We start from the raw sequence: 23786 nt of genomic DNA, 5'->3' as shown, positions 1-23786 counted from the left end.
CAGGGGTTTTCCAGTTTGGAGGGCTGTTACGTAGATAACAATGCTATAAAAATTCAGGTATATGTCTTTGTGTGGGCGTATGTTTTCATTTATCTGGGTAGATCCCAGGATGGGAATCGCTGAGCTATATGACAAGTTTATGTTTAATGTTTTAAAACACTGTCAAGTTGTTTCCCAAAGTGACTCTCCTATTTACATAGCCACCAGCAAGATCTCTCTACATCCTTCACCATGCTTTTCTTATTGTGCCCATTCTAGTGGTGTGTAGTGGTACCTCACTGTGGTTAATTTCCTCTTTCCTGATGACTAAAGATGCTGAAAAACTCATCTTTCCATGATATACTAAGCATGCAGGTATATTCTTTGGTGAAACGATGACTGAAATCTTTTGTCCATCTTTATGTGGCTTCTCATTTTATTATTGAGTTGTAGGAGTTCTTTTTTTTTTTTTGAGACAGAGTCTCGCTTTGTTGCCCAGGCTAGAGTGAGTGCCGTGGTGTCAGCCGAGCTCACAGCAACCTCAAACTCCTGGGCTCAAGCGATCCTCCTGCCTCAGCCTCCCGAGTAGCTGGGACTACAGGCATGCGCCACCATGCCCGGCTAATTTTTTCTATATATATTAGTTGGCCAATTAATTTCTTTCTATTTATAGTAGAGACGGGGTCTCGCTCTTGCTCAGGCTGGTTTCGAACTCCTGACCTCGAGCAATCCGCCCACCTCGGCCTCTCAGAGAGCTAGGATTACAGGCGTGAGCCACCGCGCCCGGCCTGTAGGAGTTCTTTATGTCTCCTAGATACTACTTCCTTTTCAGATATATGATGTGTAAATGTGTGATGACAGTCTGTGGCTTTTTTTTTTATTTGTTTAATAATGTCTTTGGAACTGAAAAGTTACTGATTTTGATGAAATCCAATTTATCAATCATTTTTATGTGTCTATCTAAAAATTCTTTGTGCAACCTGAGCTCATAGTATCTAGCTGGGAACTCTTTGGTATCTATCTAGGAACTCTTTGCCAATCTGAGCTCAGGAAGATATTCTTCTACGTTTCCTTCTATTACTTTTATAGGTTTAAACCTTACATTAAGGCCAGGCGTGGTGGCTCATGCCTGTAATCCCGGCACTCTGGGAGGCCGAGGCGGGAGGATCATTTGTGCTCAGAAGTTCAAGACCAGCCTGAGCAAGAGTGAGACCCTGTCTCTACTAAAAATAGAAAGAAATTAGCTGGACAACTAAAAGTATATATTGAAAAAATTAGCCAGGCATTGTGGCGCATGCCTGTCGTCCCAGCTACTCGGGAGGCTGAGGCAGGAGGATTGCCTGAGCCCAGGAGTTTGAGGTTGCTGTGAGCTAGGCTGAGACCACGGCACTATAACCTGGGCAACAGAGCAAGACACTGTCTCACAAAAAAAGAAAAGAAAAAGAAACCTTACATTAAGGTCTATCCATTTTGAGATATTTTTGTGTTTGATGTGAGGTAAGGGTAAAAATTTACATTTTTCACGTGGCTATCCCAAAGTCCAAGCGCTGTGTGTTGAAAAGACTCTCCTTTGGCAACTTTGTTGAAAATTAACCATAAAAGTAAGGATTCATATCTGGACACTCAGTTTTCTTCTACCCGTTTATATTGGCTCATCCTTGTGGCAATATAACACTGTCTTGGTACTGTGGCTTTATGGTAACTTTTGAAACTGGGTGGTGTGAGTTCTACTTCATTCTCCTTTTCCAACATTGTTTTGGCTTTTCCAGGTCCTTTGTATTCCACTACAAATTCTAGCATCAGTGAATCAATTTTTATAAAAGCACTTGCTTGGATTTGGGTAGGGATTTTATTTGTAGATCAATTTAGAGACAAATGCCATCTTGTCAATACTGAGTCTTCCCATCAAGAACATTAAATGTCTCTCCGTTCATTGAGATTTAATTTAATTTGTCTCAGCAGTGTTCTGTGGATTTTAGTATACAAGTCTAGCAAACATTTATTGAAATTTATTTCTAAACGCCGGATGCAATTCAACAGTGAATTGAATTACATTCTTAACTTCATTCTCAGTTTGTGCCGCCTCTGAATGTCCCGCACGGCAGCAACAGAGACCAGCACCAAGCCAGCAGTGTGGCAATACTCTGTAAGGACACTACGCATCAACTTGATGGCAAGTTGGCTACACTGGGCTTCCTCCGTCCTCAAGGAGCCAGCAGTTTATTCGCACAGAAGGAAGCTGAACCCGGGCATGAGTTTGCTCGTTCTCCCCATAAACCCTCAGCCAAACGCCTCCGTCCAGGGCTCACGGGGCGCCCGACTCCACGCAGCACGGCTCCGTCCTGCAGACCCGCTTCCCTGCAGATGAGGTGTGGGAGTGCGCCTGTCACCGTGGGACCCACTGGCCGTGTCACGCTGCGGCACTCCGAAGCTGGCCTCTGTCACTCAGGGCGCTGGGACAACCTGCGGTGTTCCCCCCGGACTCAGAAGCAATGCTCTCCGAGACGGGGTGCAAACTCCCATGGTGTAGCATAGGTATACTGAATCGGGGACCTCCGTCTGCCTGTGTCCCCGGTGAAAGGAGTACGTGGGTCCAGGAATCCAGGGCTGGCAGGGTGGGCCCATTTCCAACACAGCCAAAGCCCCACTGGAAGCATTTGTGCTTCTTGTCTCCTTACCTCTAGGCCCTGCTGGGTTAGAAGTCGTGGCCCCACCTGCCAGGTGATGTGGCATTAACCACGCTGAGCCAGATGCTACACGGGCTGTGGCTGCTGCCTGGGCACTCTGGCCTCCTGGGGTCCAAACACCAACGGGAAAAGAGAAGAGACGCGACGCTGACGGGGTAACTGAGGCTACGGAGGGGACGCGGTGTGGCTGCTCTCCCGCGGTGACGAGGGTGGGAGTGTGTGCGGAGACAGACAACCTGCCTGGCTGCCTCTGAGTTCTGGTGCCCAGTGGCGGTCTTGAAAGATCACAGGTAGCAACCCTAGCCGAGAAGGATACGGTCACCAAGGCCTCATGTCCCTGGAGAAGAAGGGTTTGGATAATACCACCAGGTAAGCCACCAAAACCCGGCAAATTCAAGAAACTTTTCAGTTTTCCCAGATTAACACCAGGAGGGGCAGGACCATTCTGTGCAGAGACTCTAGAGGTGAGGGTGCCTTTGGGGAGAATTATAAAATGAGAAAGTCAAGTTGGATTTTGTCATCTCTTATTAAGCCCAGCTTATCAATTAAATGGTCCCAGGAGGATGGTGCCCAGACTAGAACTGATCTCCTGGGCTCTCACCCAGCCTCTGTCCTTTAAGCCTGAGTCTCTCCTCCTCAAGCCCCTCCTCAGGCTGTGGGACCGCCTCTCCCTCCTGACTCGGGACCGGCCGCCGTGGACGCCGCTCACCCGGCGTGGGAGCCTTATGGCCGCCTCCCCAGACCAGCCCAGTCGGCTGAGAGCGCCGCCTGCTCTCTGCTGATGAGCTCGGCTGGCGGGGGAACTTGTCTGTGACCTCAGAAAAGCCCGTTTCTAGCCGCAGATTCCTCCAGAACAAGAAACTTTCCCTAGGTTTACTGGGGCCGCACTCAAACTGCAGCCATCCGCAAAGGGACGGAAGCTCAAACAGCTCAAGCAGCCTGAGGCTGTCGGCGGCCGCAGCTCACTCCGAGCAGGAGCCCAGGGCTGCCCCCGCAGTGCTGGCCCCGCTGGGGTTCAAGGGCTCCTCTCACACCAAGGCGGGAGAGTCTTGCAGCGTGAGCACCTTCCCCAGGGCCCAGGGCAGGGCTAGGAACTCGGGAGGGCCTTGACACTGGGCCAGACGAAACTGAGGAGAAAGGCTGTCAGGCAGGACGGCCACCTGGGGTCCCACGCAGAGCCGTGCAGCTTGCACCTGGGGAAGCCGATTGGAACCTGAAAACCAGGTGGGCGTCCAGGTGCCACCAGTGGACGCAGCTCCACTTGCCCAGCAACCCTGTCTACTCTCGCCCTGTGCCTGAGGTGGGCCAGGCCCAGTCCGTGCCTAGGGAACGGGTCTGCACCTGGCGGGCTTAGGAGCCGATCTCCGCCTTGAGGACGAGTGTTGGGCTTCCCTGGGAGAAGCCTGTGAACCCTCAGCGCCCTGGGAGAGGAGAACTCTGGACAGCCACCAGTCACCAGCCACCGGCCACCGGCAGGGCCAGGCCTCCCTGTTTCTATTTCTGGCCTCCAGGTTTGTTAAAACACTGAACTTGAAAGGACCTCGACTGCATCCCTCTGTCCGGTCCCCTCTTTCCCCTTCTGGTGATCAGGAGAGCACAGTTGTATAGGTGGCTTCGGTGCAGGCCACAGGGGACGGGAAAGGAGGGGTAGACATCTCTGGCAGGCCCTGTGGTCGGGATGTCTAGTGCTGCGGGCTTGCTCTGAACCCAGGTACTCTTCAATGCCCCAAATTAACAGAGGCCCAGGCAGGCGGCCTCCAGGCCCAAGGAAAGGAGCCTGGAGGTGCTGGAGGTGATGGCATCTTTGAGCATCATACAGCAAAGCAAAAAAAGGTCCAAGTTCATGCTTTTGCCTCCTGAGTGCAACTGATAAATTAACTATTTCCACAGGGAACAGTGTTCGTACTAAAACTGGTCTCCAGGCTTCCTATCAAGTCTTCCCACATAAGCTGGGTCTCCTATGCTCTTAAAAAAGAGCAAACCCCCGGCGAGGATCTCAGCTCCCAGAATTTGAACTCAGTCTCAGCTGCTCAGGCACCTACCACACTGGGCAGGAGCAGAGAACAATGCCCTGGTGGGTAGGCGCGGTGGCTCACGCCTATAATCCTAGCACTTTGGGGGGCAGAGGCAGGAGGATCACTTGAGGCTAAAATAATGAGACCCCCATTTCTGCAAAAAAAAATTTTTTAATTTAGCTGGGCTTGGTGGCCTGTTCCTGTAGTCCCAGCTACTTGGGAGGCTGAGGTAAGAGGATCCCATGAACCAGGGAGTTGGAGGCTGCAGTGAGCTAGGATCATGCCACTGCACTCCAGCCTGCTTGGCAGAGTGAGACCCTGACTCCAAAAATGAATAAATGAGAAACCCCCTGGCTGATCAAAGCCCAAAGCCTGGGAAGAGCTTCCTGCGGGGAAGTAACAGAGTGTGCGGGGTTCTGGAGCCAGCTGGGCCTCTGGGGCCAGCTCCCCCACCAGCTGTCCTGCAGGCTCTCACTAGGCCCATCTGCAGCAGACAGGCACCCACCCGGGAGGGCAAAGGCTTGCCGGGGTTGCCTGGACTTTGCTGCAGAACAGGGGAGAGAGATGAGAGGTGAGGGGCAGTGACCCTCCCATGGAATAAAGGGAGCAGGGATAGAGAGCAAGGGGAGGAGGGAAGAAAAAAATAGATTTTTAAAAATCTAGAGTGGGAGATTCGGGCCTGGGACCAGTCCAGTGAGGCCAGTTATGCTGCCACAAACCAAGCACTGCCTGGAGCCACCAGGAACTGCACCAGGCAAGGAAGGAAGCTACCTCAGCTCCTTAGGCAGGAGCGTAGCCCTCCCCACACTTTCATTACAGACTTCTGTCCGCCAGATCTGTGAGACACTTAATTTCTGTTATTTTAATCCACCAAGTCTGTGTCAAATAGCTATTGCTGACCCAGGAAACTGGTCAGCTGTGGTTTTATAAATTTTGTTTTTAAAAATATATAGAGTCTACTATTTCTTGCTTTTTTGTTTACAAAATGTTTTATGTTAATCAAAATGTTTTTGGCCTAGAAAACAATTGTATTGTTAGGAATGAATCCCTAAAGTATTAATTCCACCTTCTAGCTATTGCCTAAACCATCAAATTGTTCTACTTTGTAATTATTGAGATTCTAGCTCACCATCATTCATTTCTTTTTTTTTTTTTTTGAGACAAAGTCTCACTATGTTGCCCAGGCTAGAGTGAGGGCCCAGGCGTCAGCCTAGCTCACAGCAACCTCAATCTCCTGGGCTTAAGCGATCCTCCTGCCTCAGCCTCCCGAGTAGCTGGGACTATAGGCATGCACCACCATGCCCGGCTAATTTTTTTTTCTATTTTTAGTTGTTTGGCTAATTTCTTTCTATTTATAGTAGAGACAGGGTCTCACTTTTGCTCAGGCTGGTCTCAAACTCCTGAGTTCAAGCAATCCTCCCACCTCAGCCTCCCAGAGTGCTAGGATTACAGGCGTGAGACACTGTGCCTGGCCAATTTCTTAACCCCACTAACAATGCATTATCTGGTCTGTGTTCAGTCATGCTTCCCTGTCCTTCGTGCCCTCCATCCCCACCATCTAGCTAACTCTGCCAAACACCTGATATTCATTTGCAATTTAATTTTATAGTATTCAGAAAATACACTGTAATTTTTCTCTTTAAATTGAGCCTTGTATTCTAGCACCCTACATTGCCATTGAATTGCATGATATATCTACCTCATGCCATGGGTGGTGCAGTTTGTTTTCAGTTGCTCGATGTAATGGTAATTACATTACCACCATCCAATGGATCGGGGTGGTTGACAGTGTTTTCAGATTCTCTGTCTATACTGATATTTTGTTTTGTTATTCTAGCAAATGCAGAGAGGGGTGATCGGTCTACTGGTTGTGGAATTGGGTGGGCAGACCTTTTGTTTATGCCTACCTGACTGCAAAATGTCCTCCAGCTCCACCTGTGATGGGTCTCTCAACTTCCAGGGAGGACGAGCTAAGAGACTTTTCAGTTTTCCCAGATGAACTGGGCCTCCAATAGACCACCTCTGAGTCTGGGGAAGTCAGGGTTGAGGAAGGCTTTAAGGAGAACTGTACAGAGAAAAATGACTTGCTCCATTGCACTGTCCCTACCAAGGTGAACGTGTCTGTAAACCAGTCCTAGGAAGGGCGTCCTGCTGCCTCGACCAGCCCTGGGCTCCTGTGCAGCCAGTCTCTCAGGGCCTAGTGCCCCTTGGCCCTGCAAACAACAAGCCCTCCCGCGGAGGATCCAGGCCCCTGCCGAGATGGGGTCCCCAGCAACCTTCTCCTGGGACCACAGTGCCCAGCAGACGCGGAGGGAAGGAAAGGTGACTCGTTTGGGGGCGGAGAGGCTCCTCAAGGAGTGCGAACTGTCCTGCGAGTGCCGCAAGCCCACCTCACTGCAGAGAACGCCTTCCCGTCCCAGCGGCCGGCGGGGCAACCAGCCCCGCAGCAGGGAACCCCAGACGGGGCGGGCGGGACGCGACCAGCTGAGGAGGGAACCGCTGACCAGCATATGAAAAGGCGGTTTTGGCCGGGCCGGGTGGCTCACGCCTGTAATCCTAGCTCTCTGGGAGGCTGAGGTCTGGAGTTTGAAACCAGCCTGAGCAAGAGCAAGACCCTGTCTCTACTATAAATAGAAAGAAATTAATTGGCCAACTAATATATATAGAAAAAATTAGCCAGGCATGGTGGCACATGCCTGCAGTCCCAGCTACTTGGGAGGCTGAGGTAGGAGGATCGCTTGAGCCCAGGAGTTGGAGGTTGCTGTGAGCTAGGCTGACGCCACGGCACTCACTCTAGCCTGGGCAACAGAGTGAGACTCTGTCTCAAAAATAAATAAATAAAGGAGGGCTTTTGGCCAGGGACATATGTGGAGTTTCTAGGAAAAGCAGATGAAACTATTGAACGAGAAGATGTGAGCGTTCCTAGGGCCTTGTGTGAAAGAAGATCGCCAAGGGATTGAGATGAGTAGACAGAGACGGGCTGTCCAAAGCGAGTTTCCGACTCTCCTTAGTGAGAGGAGCAGCCGCAGCAAGGCTCTCAGGCAGGCTGCCCAGCCCCTGATCGCTAAATCCAGCTGTTTGGACAAATACGGTATTGCCTGTGTGTCTGGCCTATTATTTTGTGTTAACATTCCCACCGCTACACCCTGTCTTGCATCAGGATATAGCTGGAAAGGTGGAGTAAGGTTGGGAAGTGTGAGTGTCAGAGCAGAGGTCAGCGCATTTTTTAAGGCATCAAAAGAGGGCCGAATATTTATTATAGGATCTATTGGCTCGTTGAGATCCCCTTTGCTTGCTTGATATAAAGGTGGAGCTAGGATGCTGAAATTAGGGGCCCAAGCACGGAAATATCCAGCTAATCCCAGAAAAGAGAGGAGATCTTTTTTTATTGGTGATAAGAGTAGGGAAGAAATAAGATTTTTTTCTATCTACCATCATTTCTCTCTTTCTGGGGGAGAGGGCTAGTCCTAGGTGGGTTACTTGAAGTAAGGAAATTTGTGCCTTTTGGGGAAATACCCTATAGCCTTTTTCCACCAAGAAACTGAGGAGTTGTATAGTGTGTTGGTGAAAAATAGTCTCAGAGGAACTATGTAATAACAAATCATCTACATATGGTAAGAGAACAGACAGGGAAAGACTTAGTTGGATTAGTCGGGGACTAGTACCTGCCCAAAGAAGTGAGGGCTGTCCCTAAATCCTTAGGGAGGTTCTGTCCCAGTAAGTTGTTGTGACTGTTTGCAGTCTGGGTCTGTCCACGTGAAAGCGAAGATGTCGTGGGAGTTAGGACGTACTGGGATGGTGAAGAAATCACCTTTTAAATCCAGTGCTGGCTGGCGGGTGGTGGAGGGTGGGATAAGAGATAGGATAGTGTGAGGGTTAGGGACTACTGGGTGGGTGGGTCTCACCACCTGGTTAATGGTCTTAGATCTTGGGCAAGGTGGTATGATCCACCTGGCTTTTTTGCTGGCTGAATAGGGCTGTCCTATGGGGAGTTAGTAAGGTGAAGTAAGCCTTGGGAGGAAAGACAAGTAATGATAGGATTCAATCCCTGAAGACCTTGTAAAGGAATTGGGTATTGGGCTTGGTGATGAAATTGAGAAGGGTCTTTTAAATGTATCTGGATGGGGGAGGGGTGAGTGGCTATTGAGGGGGTTGAAATGTCCCAGACTTTAGGGTTGACTTTGGATTCAGAAAAAGGTATAGCAGATGGGGGGAGCCTGTGAGGAGGAAAAGGGGGGTGGTGTTTGCCTGTGGCCCGTGATGGACAGGTAGGTAAATAGTAGCATGTAATTTTGAGACAATATCTCTTCCTAGCAGTGGGGCTGGGCATTGAGGGAGAACTAGAAATGAAGGAGTGAAGATGTCTGAGCCTAGATGGCAGGCCAGAGGGCGGGTCGTTAGAGGATGGGTGACAAGGCCCCACAACAGAGAGTGAGGAGAGTCCTGTAGGTCCCTGGAATTCTGGCAGGGCTGAGAATGTTGCCCCCATGTCAATGAGAAAGGAAATCAGCTCACCTGCCACCCCCAGAATTACCCGGGGGTCCGATGTGGTGCCTGGCTTTGGGGCTGTCGGTCCCGGGCACCGCCAGTCTTCTGCGGCCAGGCCTAAGAGGCTCGGTAGAGAGATCAGGACTGTCCGGTTTGTTGGGAGGAAGGGATGTGGCTCTGCCGAGAGGGGCTAAGCTGCAGTCACCTTCCCATGGTCCCTCATTCCACAGAGGGGACAAGGCCCCAGGGGTCATTGAGGATTAGGACATTGTCTCACCCAGTGGCCTGTTTGTTTACATTTAAAACACGGGCCTGGTGGCATCAGTCTCTTGCCCCTTTCCCCAGTCTGACTGAGGACGTTTGGGGGTCTTATGATGGTGGCTGTTAACCTGGCCCCACTTTTGTTTTTGAAGTTGTTGCTCCTCATCCCTATTATTAAATACCTTTAAGGCCGGGTTTTTGTTTTGTTTTGTTTTGAGACAGAGTCTCACTCTGTTGTGCCCAGGCTACAGTGCCGTGGCATCAGCCTAGCTCACAGCAACTTCAAACTCCTGGGCTCAAGCAATCCTCCTGCCTCAGCCTTCCAAGTAGCTGGGACTACAGGCATGCGCCACCATGCCCCGCTAATTTTTTTTCTATATATTTTTAATTGTACATTTAATTTCTTTCTATTTTTAGTAGAGACGGGGTCTCACTCTTGCTCAGACTGGTCTTGAACTCCTGAGTTCAAACGATCCACCCACCTCGGCCTCCCAGAGTGCTGGGATGACAGGTGTGAGCCACCATGCCCGGCCCTCAAAGGCGGTTTGTAATGAATCTCTTTGTGGGGTTTGAGGACCATCCTCTAATTTTTTAAGTTTGCATCTAATGTCAGATGTGGCTTAGGAGATAAAATGCACATTGAGAAGTAAAATTCCCTTGGAGGTAGCAGGGTCCAAGGTCGTGTATTTTATAAGGCTTTTTAAGTCTGGACAGGAAGAGAGCTGGATTTTCATCCTGTCCCTGTGTGATTTCTTTTAGTTTTTCAGAATTGACTGCCTTGTGGAGCATTTTTCAGGGCTGATAAACAGGCATGTGATCATGTGATCTCTTAGCCTGTCCTTCTGTCTCCTCTTGGGTTTCTATTGGATAATCCCATAATGAGTCTGTTCTGGGAATGACAGTCGTCCCCACTGGTGCGCCGGGATGCATCTGTGGATTTCATGGCCATGTGCCCTGGCATTGAGCCAGACCCTCTCCTCCTCAGGATGTCAGGTTTCAGTCTGAAATGTCAGTTCTTGGCGTGCTTATGGCTGAAGAATGACCAGACACGCCAAAGTTAGGCAAGCACGAAAATGTGGTTTATTGAGGAGAGAAAGACAGGATTATAGGGCAAGAGCAAGATATACGTTACAGAGCATGTTACATACGCCATGGATGATGACCAGACCCACTGTCACAGCAGGGCAGGCAAAAAGAAGGGCAAAGGGAGAGCTTGGCTATGGTCTGCGTCCTATTTTGTAGTGTCCAGATAGGGACCTCCCTTGTGGTTCAGAGGTCACCGTGGAATCACTTGGATTAGACAGTTGGGAGTCGCATGACCTGAGCCTTAACTATGCATGTGGGTTCCACGTCACTTTCCAGACTTTATGGCACCCATGCCGTTTAGCCTGTGGCTACAGAATCACTGCATTCTTTTGCAGCTGGTGCACCAAGTGTTGATTGGCAGGTTCATAGAGTGTTCTCTCCTCCCTGGGGTATGGAGAATCAGGGTGGGGCAGGACCAAGATGAGGGTAACAGCACCCGCTTTCGTCCCTAGGAGACATGGAATCCCTCACTATCCACCTAACAAGGAAATAAAGTAAAGAATTATGTAGAGATCATGCCAGGTAAGATCACACGACTGAGTTAGATATTCAAATTCTTTGATAAAAGCATAGGGATCTGTTGAGAAGGAGCCTAGTCTTTTCCGTATCTGGGAGAGATTGGAAAGAGAGAAGGAAACATGCACCGCACAGTGCCTTCTGCCCCGGCCTCCCCGAGCGGCGCGTGCCTGTCCGGCAGAACCCGCAGGCCCTGAGGTTGGGCAGAGTGAGGGCGCAGAGAGGGGGCTGGCGTGTGGTAGAAAGATTTGTGCCAGGTTGCATTTCTGACAGAGAGACGGTCGTGAGTGGAGAGTAAAGGTTTGGACGTAAGGGATTTGGGACCATTTGCTATTGCGGTGACAAAAAATTATCCAGATCTTATAATGTGTTAAAGTCAAAAGCCTTATCATCTAACTTACATTGTGGCCAAGCTGTATTACAGTAAAAGATAAGCCGCTTTGGCCGAATTTCATCAGTGAGACCTAGTGTTCTGAGGCTTTGGAGAAGGCACCCAAAAGGGTAGTTTTAGGAGTACACTAAGAGTTTCCCATGTTCCTGGAAAGAGTAGGGGTCCTATGGGGCCGATTCTACCCAATTCCAGGCATCCCCAGAATGAGAGGATGGCACGGGAGTGAAAAGTGAGCAAGAGGGATGAGTCGGAACAGGCATCCCTGTGTTCAGTGAGGGCCCCGGGGCCGAGGGTCCTCTGGCTCACTGATAGGACTTTCGAGTAGAGACAAGTAACGAGAAACGAGAACGAGAGGGATTGGGAAACGAGAACAAGCTTGTGAGCTCCCACTTGCCAGGAACAGGATGTCTCAGGGTGTGGACTAGGGAGGTCAGCAAGGGAGATCCGAGTCCTGGCCCGGTATCTCTCTCAGCTTGGTTCAGGAGGGTCCGAGTGTACAATTACCTTACCTCTGCCGAGCTGGAGCGCTTTGCCTGCACTCCGTGGTCAGAGACAAGTTAGAAAGAGACCCTGCACGGCTCAGGAAAGATCTGTGGAACCTTACTGGTGACCCAGGGACTCAGAGGGAGGCAGGGTTCGGGAGCGAGCCCAGGAGGAGCTGCACCGCCTGCTGCTTCCCGAGTTGCAAGCCTGGCCTGCTAGAGACCCAGAGGTCATGTCCGCCCGGTGCGCCTTCCCGCGCTTTGGCACCAAATGTTAGGCCTGGAGCCAAGAGGGAGACACATGAAGCCTCATGTGTAGCAAAATGCTGTTTATTTTGAACTTCTGGGTGCAGATGGGTGAAGGCTGAAAAAGGCGTCCATGAGAGAAAAGAGCCTTGCCTTTTATAGGGGGTTTTTCTGAGAGGAGTAAATTCTTTTCAATCAAACCAGGAGGGATGAGGAAAGTACGTTCCCCTCTTACAATCCATTCCTTTATCTCCCTAGGGAACAACTGGGGGTGGGGATAAGAATTGTTCTCATCAGGAAAGATGAAGAAAGCAAGTCCCCCTCGCAGTCCATTCCCTCGTCTCCCTGGGGTCTGGCGAAGGCTCCTGCCTAATCTCCCCTAGGAAGGGGTGGGGGTTATGGGAGGTTTGGATGGGAGTTCGGGAGGGTGAATTCTTTAAGCCTAACAATATCCATATATATCCGATAGGCTATGTATGTGTATATATATGTGAAGAGATTTATAACATTTTTAAGGAATTATCTCACCCAATTGTGCAGGCTTGATGAGTCCAAAATGTGATGGGAGAGGCCAATAGGCTGGAGACTCAGCAAACAGTTTCAAGTCAAGCTCAAAGTCAGTCCACCCCGCAATTCCCTCCACTTGGCCTTTTGTGCTCTTCAGGCCTTTAACCGATTAGATGAAGCCCACCTACACTGTGGAGGACAATCGGCTTTAAGTCCCAATTTAAATGTGACTCTCATCCAAAACACCCTCAGACACATGCAGAATAATGTTTCACCAACTACCGTGTTTCCCTGAAAATAAGACAGGGTCTTATATTTATTTTTCCTCAAGAAGACACCCTGAGGCTTATTTTCAGGGGATGTGTTATTTTTTTTTAAGTATGGTACAACAGTCTACATTTATTCAAATATAGTTAAGTCGTCTTCTTCTGAAACATCATCATAACTCTCCAAACCGCAAATTCCATCCTGAATTTCTTGCGACTCTATTTCCTTTAGAACCATTGGTCCCAATCTCTCCTGTCGAGAAATAGAGCCCTCATGGGGCAGATGAGAAGGGCTGCTCGTCTTCTTTTCCGGTCTGCGACGAAATGCATAAGTTGTGCAGATGCGCTGCATAGCCACGCCCATCACTAGGTCTTATTTTCGGGGTGGGGCTTCTATTGTGCAAATGCTAGAAATCCTGCTAGGGCTTATTGTATGGGTAGGTCTTATTTTTGGTGAAACACAGTATCTGGACACTGTGGCCCAGAGAAGTCGACACAAAATTAATCATCATAATCATATCTGTGGCTATTGTAAGGATAGTGGCGGGCCCCCCTCCCCTCCCTAGATCAAAAAGAAAAGGTTCACAAGACCAGACCCACCAAGGACAATTGCCAGGCCCCGCTGAAAACAATAACACCTAGATGTCCACCCAGATAAGAAAGTTTTCGGTTCCTGGATTCCACAAATACTGCCAATCCCTTCTATTTCTCAATAACCGCCAAAGGTCACAGTGGAAAATCCCCAGCTCTTCCCACCAAAAGTCCCCAGTTCGCCTCAAACAGTATAGCACCCCCTCCAAACGAGCACGACTTCTTAGGCTCCCTCTCTTGGGACCCACAAACCTCGCCTGAGAGCGCTCAATAAAGCCACATTGTTTGGCTCCACTCTCTCTCTCTGTTTCTTTCGCCATTGGAAAACTTTACAGCTATATACAAATTTATGTTCCTAGCACCTTCGTAAGGTACGTGGATCATTCCTTTATTCCTCTATTCCTCTAACTATATGTGTTTGTTTGTAATCATAAATATGTATACGTATTTTAAGAAAACGTACATATATACACACGCAGAGCTGTGCGCTTGTGCTGGGCACTTGCGATAGGTAATGCATGTCAGCTTAGCTAGGCCATGGGATCAAATATTCGGTCAGACATTATTCTGGACGCTCCTGTGATTGGTTTTGGATAAGATTTACATTTAAATTGGTAGACTTTGAGCAAGGCAGACTGCCCTGCACAATGTGCCTCATGCAGTCAGATCAGGCCTGAGGAGACAGAGCCTGAGGCCCCTGAGGAAGGGGCAGCTCTGCCTCCAGACCGCCTCTTCCCCGCCGTCCTGCCCTGCTGATCTGGATTTACCAGCCCCAACTGCGTGGAAGAACCCTTCCCTCCTAGTGGTGCTGTGTCCACGGAGCACCCTATTACAGTAACTACTGCTGTTATCACGGTAACCAATACAGTAACTAATACAATAACTACCACTGTTATTCTGGTAACTAATACAGTAACTGTTACAGGCACTAAGAATCCAGTGACCTAGAGAAGGAAAACCCGCCATGTGTGGATTTGCTGGCAGTAGATGGTGAACACGTAGCCATAGGAGGCTCCCTGGCTGTGCTGGGACAAGGGAGAAGTTAACCTTGCCTGGGCTGAGGGTGGGCGTGAGGTAAATCCTCCCTGAGGAAGTATCAAGTCAGCAGAGACTTGAACAGGGCGAGACCTGAAGGTGGCCGGTTGGCGGGGCAGATGATTCCAGACCAGGGAACAATAAGGGATCAAAAGTTCTGGGGTGGCTGGGCACGGTGGCTCACGCCTGTAATCCTAGCACTCTGGGAGGCCGAGGTGGGTGGATTGCTCGAGGTCAGGAGTTTGAAACCAGCCTGAGCAAGAGCAAGACCCCGTCTCTACCATAAATAGAAATTAATTGGCCAACTGATATACATAGAAAAAATTAGCCGGGCATGGTGACGCATGCCTGTAGTCCCAGCTACTCGGGAGGCAGGAGGATTGCTTGAGCCCAGGAGTGTGAGGTTGCTGTGAGCTAGGCTGAAGCCATGGCACTCACTCTAGCCTGGACAACAAAGCGAGACTCTGTCTCAAAATAAAAAAATTAATAAAAAATAAAATAAAATAAAATAAAAGTTCTGGGGTGGAAAGGACAGGTTTGAGGCACAGAAGCAAGAGCAGGCTGCCGGGTCAGGGATTGCTGCAGGCTATCCCTCCGCCCGCACCGCCGCCACAGGCTCATCACACACGGCCACCGAGTGACTTCAGAAGCCCCAGAGTTACACAATGTTGGAGCAGCTGGAGGCCTGGGCCTCCAAGCCTGAGGGCTTTGCTCCAGACAGGAAGAAACTGAAGCCTGCAGAGGGCAGTGGCTGCCCCCGAAACGCAGCATGTGGCAGGGTTGGAGCTCCTGCCTGAGGACAGGCGTTCTCCACAGAGACACCAAAGGGTATGTTGGGGGAGGGGACATTAGGAGGGAGAGGGAGGAACCCTCAAGAGTCCAGATGCTGCGGCATCAGCAGGGGACCTGGAGGAGAGGCCTGTCAGGGGACTCACACTTAAGTCGAGCCGTGGGACTACTGCTAAATCCTCTCCATGGGTCCAGATGCCCTCCACTCCCCAGGCCCTGTAAAAGAACAACTTCTTCTTGGAAACCTTCTCCCTGTGTTGTGGCAGTGTGTACAGCTAGCGTTACAACTCTTGTTACAACTTATTCATTTGACCGGGGAAAGAACTGAGTGGCACACGAAGAGTCGGAGAACAGCCTTTATTCTTCTACAGCAGGCTCAGCACACCTAGTGTTACAGCTAGCTTCGTGTCTCCCGATGTTGTCCCCTTCCTGCCCATCTGCCCCTGCTTTTATACCCTTGGTAGGGCTCAAGAAGCCTCCGATCTACTACAAGCTTTAACATCCAATCAGCAACAAGCTTTAACATCCAATCAAAAACAGTGGTATTCAAAAATTACCCAATCAGGATCACTCAAGCAGTGTGGCCAGAAACAGGCAGCAGCCATGGGCCTGGGGCATTCCAGCACTGGGGTCCCGGTGGCACGGGCTCCCCTGTGGCTGTGTGCGCCGGCCGGCCCCAGCAGCGTGCCCTCCAACTGGCCATGCTCAGCACTGGCCCGCAGAGATGCAGAGCAACAGGGAGGCGGCAAGCGGCCTCGTCCTGGCGCCTGCCATTTTCCGTATCATTTGAGGCCTAGCACTAACATTTTTTGTTTGTTTCTCTGAATTCTCTCCATGCACACTGTGTGGGATTCAAATTCCCTTTTGTGCTGGTGGGCTCTTCCGCATCTGTCTTCCCATTGTTTTATGTCACGTGCGCTGGTCTCCTGTCACAAGCGCACGCACACACAGGGAGCTGGGTCCTCACGCAGTAAACCCTGGGGCTTACCCCATCCCCTGGCTCCACCCTCTGCAGTTTCCTGCTGCGTCTGAACCAGATCCAGGAGTCCCTGCATTTCCTGCCTTTTGCTTTGTGGCCAACCATCCCTCAACCCCTGCGACAGTGAGGAAGGCAAAGTCCTGTGTCCACCAGCTGATGCAGGAGCCACGTTACACTTCGACCACCAAGATCTTCACAAGTCAGATGAGGATTTTCCACTTAAATCTCAAAGTCTTGCAGTGATACAGAGGGTCTCAACAAAGAGCACCTGCAAGAACAAGCAGGTAGAGGAGAAAAGCCTGGGACACAGGGCGCACCACCTCACCCCAACCCCAGGGTGGGGAGGCCTCTAGGTGAGCACTCCACGGGGCCAGCCTGGGGCCGGCGTGTGCACAGGTGAGGGGCTTCAGTGTGAGTGGCTGCTTTGGTCTGGTCTGTTGGGACTAGTGCAGGAGCTCAGTCCAAACCAATGGCCTCCTTTAAATTTTAACAGCCTGAATATAATTTTTTTTTTTTTTTGAGACAGAGTCTCGCTTTGTTGCCCAGGCTAGAGTGAGTGTCATGACGTCAGCCTAGCTCACAGCAACCTCAGACTCCTGGGCTCAAGCAATCCTGCTGCCTCAGCCTCCCAAGTAGCTGGGACTACAGGCATGCGCCACCATGCCTGGCTAATTTTTTATATATATTTTTTATTTGGCCAATTAATTTCTTTCTATTTATAGTGGAAGCGGGGTCTTGCTCTTGCTCAGGCTGGTTTCGAACCGCTGACCTTGAGCAATCCACCCGCCTCGGCCTCCCAGAGTGCTAGGATTACAGGCGTGAGCCACCGCGCCTGGCCTGAATATAATTTTTTATCTTAATTTTACTTTTGAACACTAAATGTCTTGCATATTAAAAATGCAATTAATTTTAAAAAATCAAAGTCTAAAATTGAAAAATACAGCAAATGACCTTATTTGGCAAATTTTAATGTAATCATTAAAGAAAATAATCATCTTGGCCGGGCACAGTGGCTCACCCCTATAATCCTAGCACTCTGGGAGGCCAAGGTGGGTGGATTGCTCGAGCTCAGGAGTTCGAGACCAGCCTGAGCAAGAGCGAGACCTCTCGTCTCTACTAAAAATAGGAAGAAATTAATTGACCAACTAAAAATATATAGAAAAAATTAGCCAGGCATGGTGGTGCATGCCTTTAGTCCCAGCTACTAGGGAGGCTGAGGCAGAAGAATCACTTGATCCCAAGAGTTTGAGGTTGCTGTGAGCTAGGCTGACTCCACGGCACTCCAGCCTGGGCAACAGAGTGAAACTCTGTCTCAAAAAAACACAAAAGTATAGTCCACCCTCAAAGTTGGTAGAGAGAGGACTGCTCCAACAGGGTTAGGGGCTGTTTTTTATATTAATCCCTAATAATATGCTAAACTGGGGGTGGAATATTCATGAATTTTTTTTGGAAAGGGATAGAGAATTCCCGGCACTGGGGACCCTCCCCATTTTTAATCTTGTAAGGCAATTTCTGGGGATTGCCGTAGTATTTGTCAACTGTCATGGCGTGGGTGGGTGTGATTTTACCACATTAATGAAGGTAGGTCGCTTAAGGATGCTGTCCACTTACTTGTGCGCATGCTCCAAAGACCCTCTTTTATGGCCTTGATCGTATCTCCACTTTGTGGCCCTTCTACCTGTTTCTGGTTGGTCAGTCCTTTTTGTTGTTGTTGTTCAGGTGGTGACTATCAAATATATTTCCCAGAATTTTTCAAATTAAATACAATATATTTATATTCAAAATTTCATAAAATAAAGTCTCAAGTTTAAAGATAAGCAGCAACATACAATCAAAACAAAGCATCAGCAGAAAGATGTTAGCCAAAAACAAGTACCTTTATGGCTGTGTGTTTGTTTTCATCTTCTTTCATCCATAGATCCTGTTCATAATAATACAAGCCATCATTGATAACTTTAGCAAGTTCAGATGTAATTTTTGCCGAGACACATGGTTGCCTGTCCGATCTCCTCCAGGATGTTTTCTCATATGAGGTGGTGTCTGAGTCACAATCAAAGTCTTGTTTAGGCCGGGCGCGGTGGCTCACACCTGTAATCCTAGCACTCTGGGAGGCTGAGGTGGGCGGATTGCTCGAGGTCAGGAGTTCTAAACCAGCCTGAGCAAGAGCGAGACCCCGTCTCTACTATAAATAGAAAGAAATTAATTGGCCAACTAATATATATATAGAAAAAAATTAGCCGGGCATGGTGGCACATGCCTGTGGTCCCAGCTACTTGGGAGGCTGAGGCAGGAGGATTGCCTGAGCCCAGGAGTGTGAGGTTGCTGTGAGCTAGGCTGATGCCACGGCACTCACTCTAGCCTGGGCAACAACAAAAAAATCTTGTTTAAATCTTGGTCATCAATTTCATAATTTGAATCATTATCAGACCAATCAGTAAATATGTTTTTTTGTCCTTCTATTTGTTCCATCTCCTCATCAAATAAAAAATCAAGTTCTTCTTGTTCTGGTTCTTCTGAAGAACAGTTGATTTTAGGTACAGGCACTGATTCCTTCAATTTCACTGGGGCTAGATGATGTCTCTTTTTTAATTCAATCCAAGGTTCTAAGTCCAAATCAGGCAAGCTAGTAGATAAACCTCTAGACATCACTTGAAGATTACTTGTTTCACTATTTTTCTTTGGGCTCAATGGGCTTCCAATTCTTGGAGAATTTGGGGCAGACTCTGTATGTGAATAAAAGGCTTGACCTGGTACAAACTCTGGACAATCATTCAGTTGACAGAAGTCCGTTTGTGGCACATTACGTGGAGGAGGACCTGGAATTGGCCATTTTTCTGGCTCTATCTTTTTTCTCATTTTCTCATCCATAATTTCTACTTCTGCGCTATCTTTCAGTGCCGCTAAGATGAGATTAAGGTTTGTAGTGAGAGCCTGAGCACAGTGAAAACCAGCAATCAGGGAAATAGGCAAGAAACCTTGTTCATCCATCTTTCTCTGAAGAAAGAAGTCCCATTCCAAGTTTTCTGTATTGGAGTAATATTCAATTTGATGCTTAATATACTCTTTACACAATGCTTCTTCCACAGGACACACCTGTCTTCCTGTTCCGTCATCACAGTGATACATCATACTGGTATAAAGTCTCTAAGTTTGCAATGCCTGATCAGTCCTTTCACCATGTTCTCAATAACCATATGAATAATCAAAGTTCAACTGAGGATTTCCTCTGCCTCATCCTCTTCCCTGTCATTGGCCTCTTCCTCGGCCTCTCAAGGAACCTTGGATATTACCACCCTCACTTCTCACACTGGAAACTTCATCTTGATCATCTCTCTTTTCTCTGTCTCTCCTTCAACTTCGTGTGTCATTTCTCCTATTGTTATGTGCTGGTTTATTTGCTTCAGGTTGACACCTTGAGCTGCTCTGGGATCCAGGTGTTTCTTGACTGTCTGGTCCAACATCATCTAAGTGTAGCAGTGCCCACCTGAGCTCATCAGCGCAACTGGGCCTCATCTTCACAGACACTTCCACCAGGACCATCTGATGCTGTTTCCCTGTTTTCTTTGCTCTCATTGTTACTTCTCTTTTCAACGTTCTCTTCTTTTTCTTTTCTGTTTTGCAGTTTCTTATTCCCTTGGCTGATGACATTCTGACATCCAGTGTTCACTAATTCACTCGGTGTTGGCCATTCGACCTAGCGCTGAAATCACTAGCCTTGCTGGATTTCTTTGTCTCGAGTTTTCCTGCTTTTGTGATTTTTGGGGAACTGAGCTCTGCCTCCAGGGTCTCTAGCAGGGTGGCAGGCCAGTCCAGAGGGGGACAGGTGCTGGGAGGGTTTTTGGTCCAGGGATTTTCCTCAGGAGGAGCCGCAGCCTCCTCCTCCCAGGCATCCTCGGCTGGCAGATCAAGCCAGGCAGGTGCAGTGCCAGGGGCCACCTAGGGCATGCTGTGTCCCCAGCACCAGGCCGGCGATGGCTCTCCCCAGCCCCAGCCCTGGTGGTAGCTGCCACCTCTTTGTCCTCTGGCTGCAACACGGACAGCGACTCCCTCTCAGCAGTCTCCATGGGCGGGTCCTCCAGAGAGTGGGGGGCACCGGGCCATAAGCCCCGGTCGTTGGAGACGCCCTGTCGTAGACCAGACACCTGTTCAGTACTGGGAAGCCCCCTTGACGTGTCTGTCACCTGTTTCTTCTTAGAAACCCCATTTCTGGTCAATCCGTTCCTCCTATTGTAGCCAGAGAATGTCCTAGTGCCATTTGTTCCTCAGTGAACACCCCTGGACAACACATCTGTTCCCCTTCCTCCTTCTCCCTACCTAACGCTAGCCCCCATAATAAACTACTTTAGAGAAATGTAACATACCATAACTCAGTCTAAGAGTCACAGCACACACTACACATTCCAGAGCGTAAAAATCATGATTGTCTATATCTGGACGTTCCCCAAATTTACAAAACTAAAGAAAAGCCTCCTCCCTCCTTTTAAATTTTTTTCAAGAAATACCTATCAACAGGCTGCAGAAGAAATATGTAATGTATTAACAGGTTGTATGACAATGTTCTGGAACTTCTGTGTGTCTGAGTTCTGTAAGAAGATTTGAATGTGACCTTGCTTGGACCTCTGAAAAAGCACCTGCTAGCAACACCTGCCAAAGACCAGTCCTGCGGACCACTGCACCACGCGGGCTGATTGCTCGGGGTCTGGGCACTGGCCACTGCCCCCTGCTGGCGGACACTCCAGAACCCTGACTGTGAGACACCGTATGGCCACAGCCACAGCCAAGGTCTCTACAGCTGTCTTCTAGGAGCTTAAAGCAGTGATAGTGACATCGGAGACTCTCTGTGGGCCACCTAGGAAGAACCCCCACCTAAGACCATGGCTGAGCCCAGTTTGGATGGTTTCTGAATTTGAAATAAAAGAAAATTCTACCTCACACACACAAAAAAATATATTGCAATTTTGAAATAATTTTATGTATTTTATAGGATAAAGCAAATAGGTAAATATGTCAAGATTATTAAGAAAAAAGACTTTCAGTTACTCTGATAAAAGATATGAAAATATAAAATCAAAGAGTTTAAAAGAGAAAAACCTATAATGTAAAATTTGTGTTGGAAATATCAGTATGAATTCATATTTTTTTAACCCTGAAAGTGACTTAAAGCAATGTTGCCAGCACCTAATAAGCTGGTAGCAATGGGCTCTCCCAGCATCTAAAGAGTAGTTTCTAAATACCATTCCTCAATAAAAAGAACGAATTAGAGAAATGGCTAAGTCTAGGAGCAATGGCTCACACCTCTGGCTCCAGCTACTCAGGAGGCTGAGGCAGGAGGACTGCTTAAAGCCAGAAGTTTGAGATCAGCCTGTGTGATAGATAGAGAGCGAGACCCTACCTCTTAGAGAGACAGAAATGGCTGGGACCACTCATGCCTGTAATGCTAGCAGTCTAGGAGGCTGAGGCAGGCAGGAGGACCCCTTGAGCTCAGGAGTTGGAGACCAGCCTGAGCAAGAGTGAGACCCCGTCTCTACTAAAAATAGAAAAAATTAGCTGGGCGTGGTGGCGCATGCCTGTAGTCCCAGCTACTCTGGAGACTGAGGCAGGAGGATCTCTTGAGCCCAGGAGTTTGAGGTTGCTGTGAGCTAGGCTGACGCCACGGCACTCACTCTAGCCTGGGCAACAGAGCGAGACTCTGTCTCACAAAAACAAAAACGAACAAAAAACCTGAATCTTTAGTCTAAAAAGCAAAAGAACAAATTATTCACTTTTCTAGATTAATATTATACCAACACTTTACTCTGAAAATTGGTAATTAAAGGGAAATACTTTAATTTACGCTGCCTTTTTAATTTTTTTTTTTTTTTTTTTTGAGACAGAGTCTTGCTTTGTTGCCCAGGCTAGAGTGAGTGCCATGGTGTCAGCCTGGCTCACAGCAACCTCAAACTCCTGTGCTCAAGCAATCCTCCTGCCTCAGCCTCCCGAGTAGCTGGGATCACAGGCATGCGCCACCATGCCCGGCTAATTTTTTCTATATATATTAGTTGGCCAATTAATTTCTTTCTATTTATATAGTAGAGACGGGGTCTCGCTCTTGCTCAAGCTGGTTTCGAACTCCTGAGCTCGAGCAATCCGCCCGCCTCGGCCTCCCAGAGTGCTAGGATTACAGGCGTGAGCCACCGCGCCTGGCCTACGCTGCCTTTTTAGAAGGAACAATAGATCCCCCAGTTGATGAGGCAAAGCTCCTCTCCAAGTAATCATGCCCTTACAAATGTATAAGGGGTGGAAAAAGTTGGAAAGGACCATTTTGTAATCCCTGATGAAATAACTAATTCAGGCAAGGGTCACTATGGATAGCAATTATTAGGTAAAAGTTTTTAAGCATATTCAGACAATGTCAAAGAACCCTGCAGATGACTTGTTAATTGCAAAGGGGAAAACATAATCTTTATAGAACAGATGTGGCAGTGTCCAGGTTAACCAAGCAATCATTTAGCATCACTACTTGTGGGATGATCTCATATTATATGCCTTCTACTATGAGGCAATATGAAGTATATAGAACTTTTGAAGAATTGCTGCCAAAATTGGGTAACCAGAATCTAATCAAAAAAGTTTGCAGGGGCCGGGCACGGTGGCTCACACCTGTCATTCTAACACTCTGGGAGGCCGAGGCGGGCAGATTGCTTGAGGTCAGGAGTTCAAACCAGCCTGAGCAAGAGCGAGACCCCGTCTCTACTATAAATAGAAAGAAATTAATTGGCCAACTAATATATATAGAAAAAATTAGCCAGGCATGGTGGTGCATGCCTGGAGTCCCAGCTACTCAGGAGGCTGAGGCAGGAGGATTGCTTGAGCCCAGGAGGTTGAGGTTGCTGTGAGCTAGGCTGATGCCACGGCACTCACTCTAGCCTGGGCAACAAAGTGAGACTCCTGTCTCAAAAAAAAAAAAGTTTGAAGGGAAAAAACTCCACCAAATACAGGGATATAGATGATATTAAATGACATCACAGAAACAATAAGACAAATTCAGAATGTAAAACATTCTAGAAGACAACTGGCCTAGTCTCTTCAAAGAGTCAATTCCAAGAAATAAAAAGACTGGATGATTCTGGATTAGGAAGAAAAGGGGCAAGGAGAGAATATAGCAAAAAGAAATGTATGAGACTTGGGTTTTTTGTTTTGTTTTTTGAGACAGAGTCTCACGTTGCCCGGGCTAGAGTGCTGTGGCGTCAGCCCAGCTCACAGCAACCTCACACTCCTGGGGCTCAAGTGATCCTCCTGCCTCAGCCTCCCAAGTAGCTGGGACTACAGGCATGTGCCACCATGCCTGGCTAATTTTTTATATATTTATATTTTTAGTTGTCCAACTAATTTCTTTCTATTTTTTTAGTAGAGATGGGGTCTCCCTCATGCTCAGGCTGGTCTTGAATTCCTGAGCTCAAATGATCCTCCTGCCTCGGCCTCCCAGATT

General features: G+C 48.5%; 1 protein-coding gene across 1 annotated transcript; it reads right to left on the bottom strand.

Annotated features, from left to right (window-relative positions):
* Nucleotides 1–3694: 3694 nt before the first annotated feature.
* LOC105855364 (la-related protein 1B-like) lies at nucleotides 3695–21812 on the bottom strand. The gene is made up of 5 exons (XM_076003602.1): nucleotides 18747–21812; nucleotides 9216–9286; nucleotides 8587–8663; nucleotides 5135–5225; nucleotides 3695–3879 (listed from the first exon to the last, which is right to left on the bottom strand). Exons 1-5 carry the CDS (start codon nucleotides 19445–19447, stop codon nucleotides 3695–3697), a joined length of 1125 nt encoding a protein of 374 aa, XP_075859717.1. The 5' UTR covers nucleotides 19448–21812.
* Between the last annotated feature and the right edge of the window lie 1974 nt (nucleotides 21813–23786).

The sequence above is a fragment of the Microcebus murinus genome, chromosome 5 (assembly GCF_040939455.1).
Source record: "Microcebus murinus isolate Inina chromosome 5, M.murinus_Inina_mat1.0, whole genome shotgun sequence".
NCBI lineage: Eukaryota > Metazoa > Chordata > Mammalia > Primates > Cheirogaleidae > Microcebus > Microcebus murinus.
Note: the sequence above shows the minus strand (reverse complement) of the source record. Positions and strands in the feature narration are given on the sequence as shown.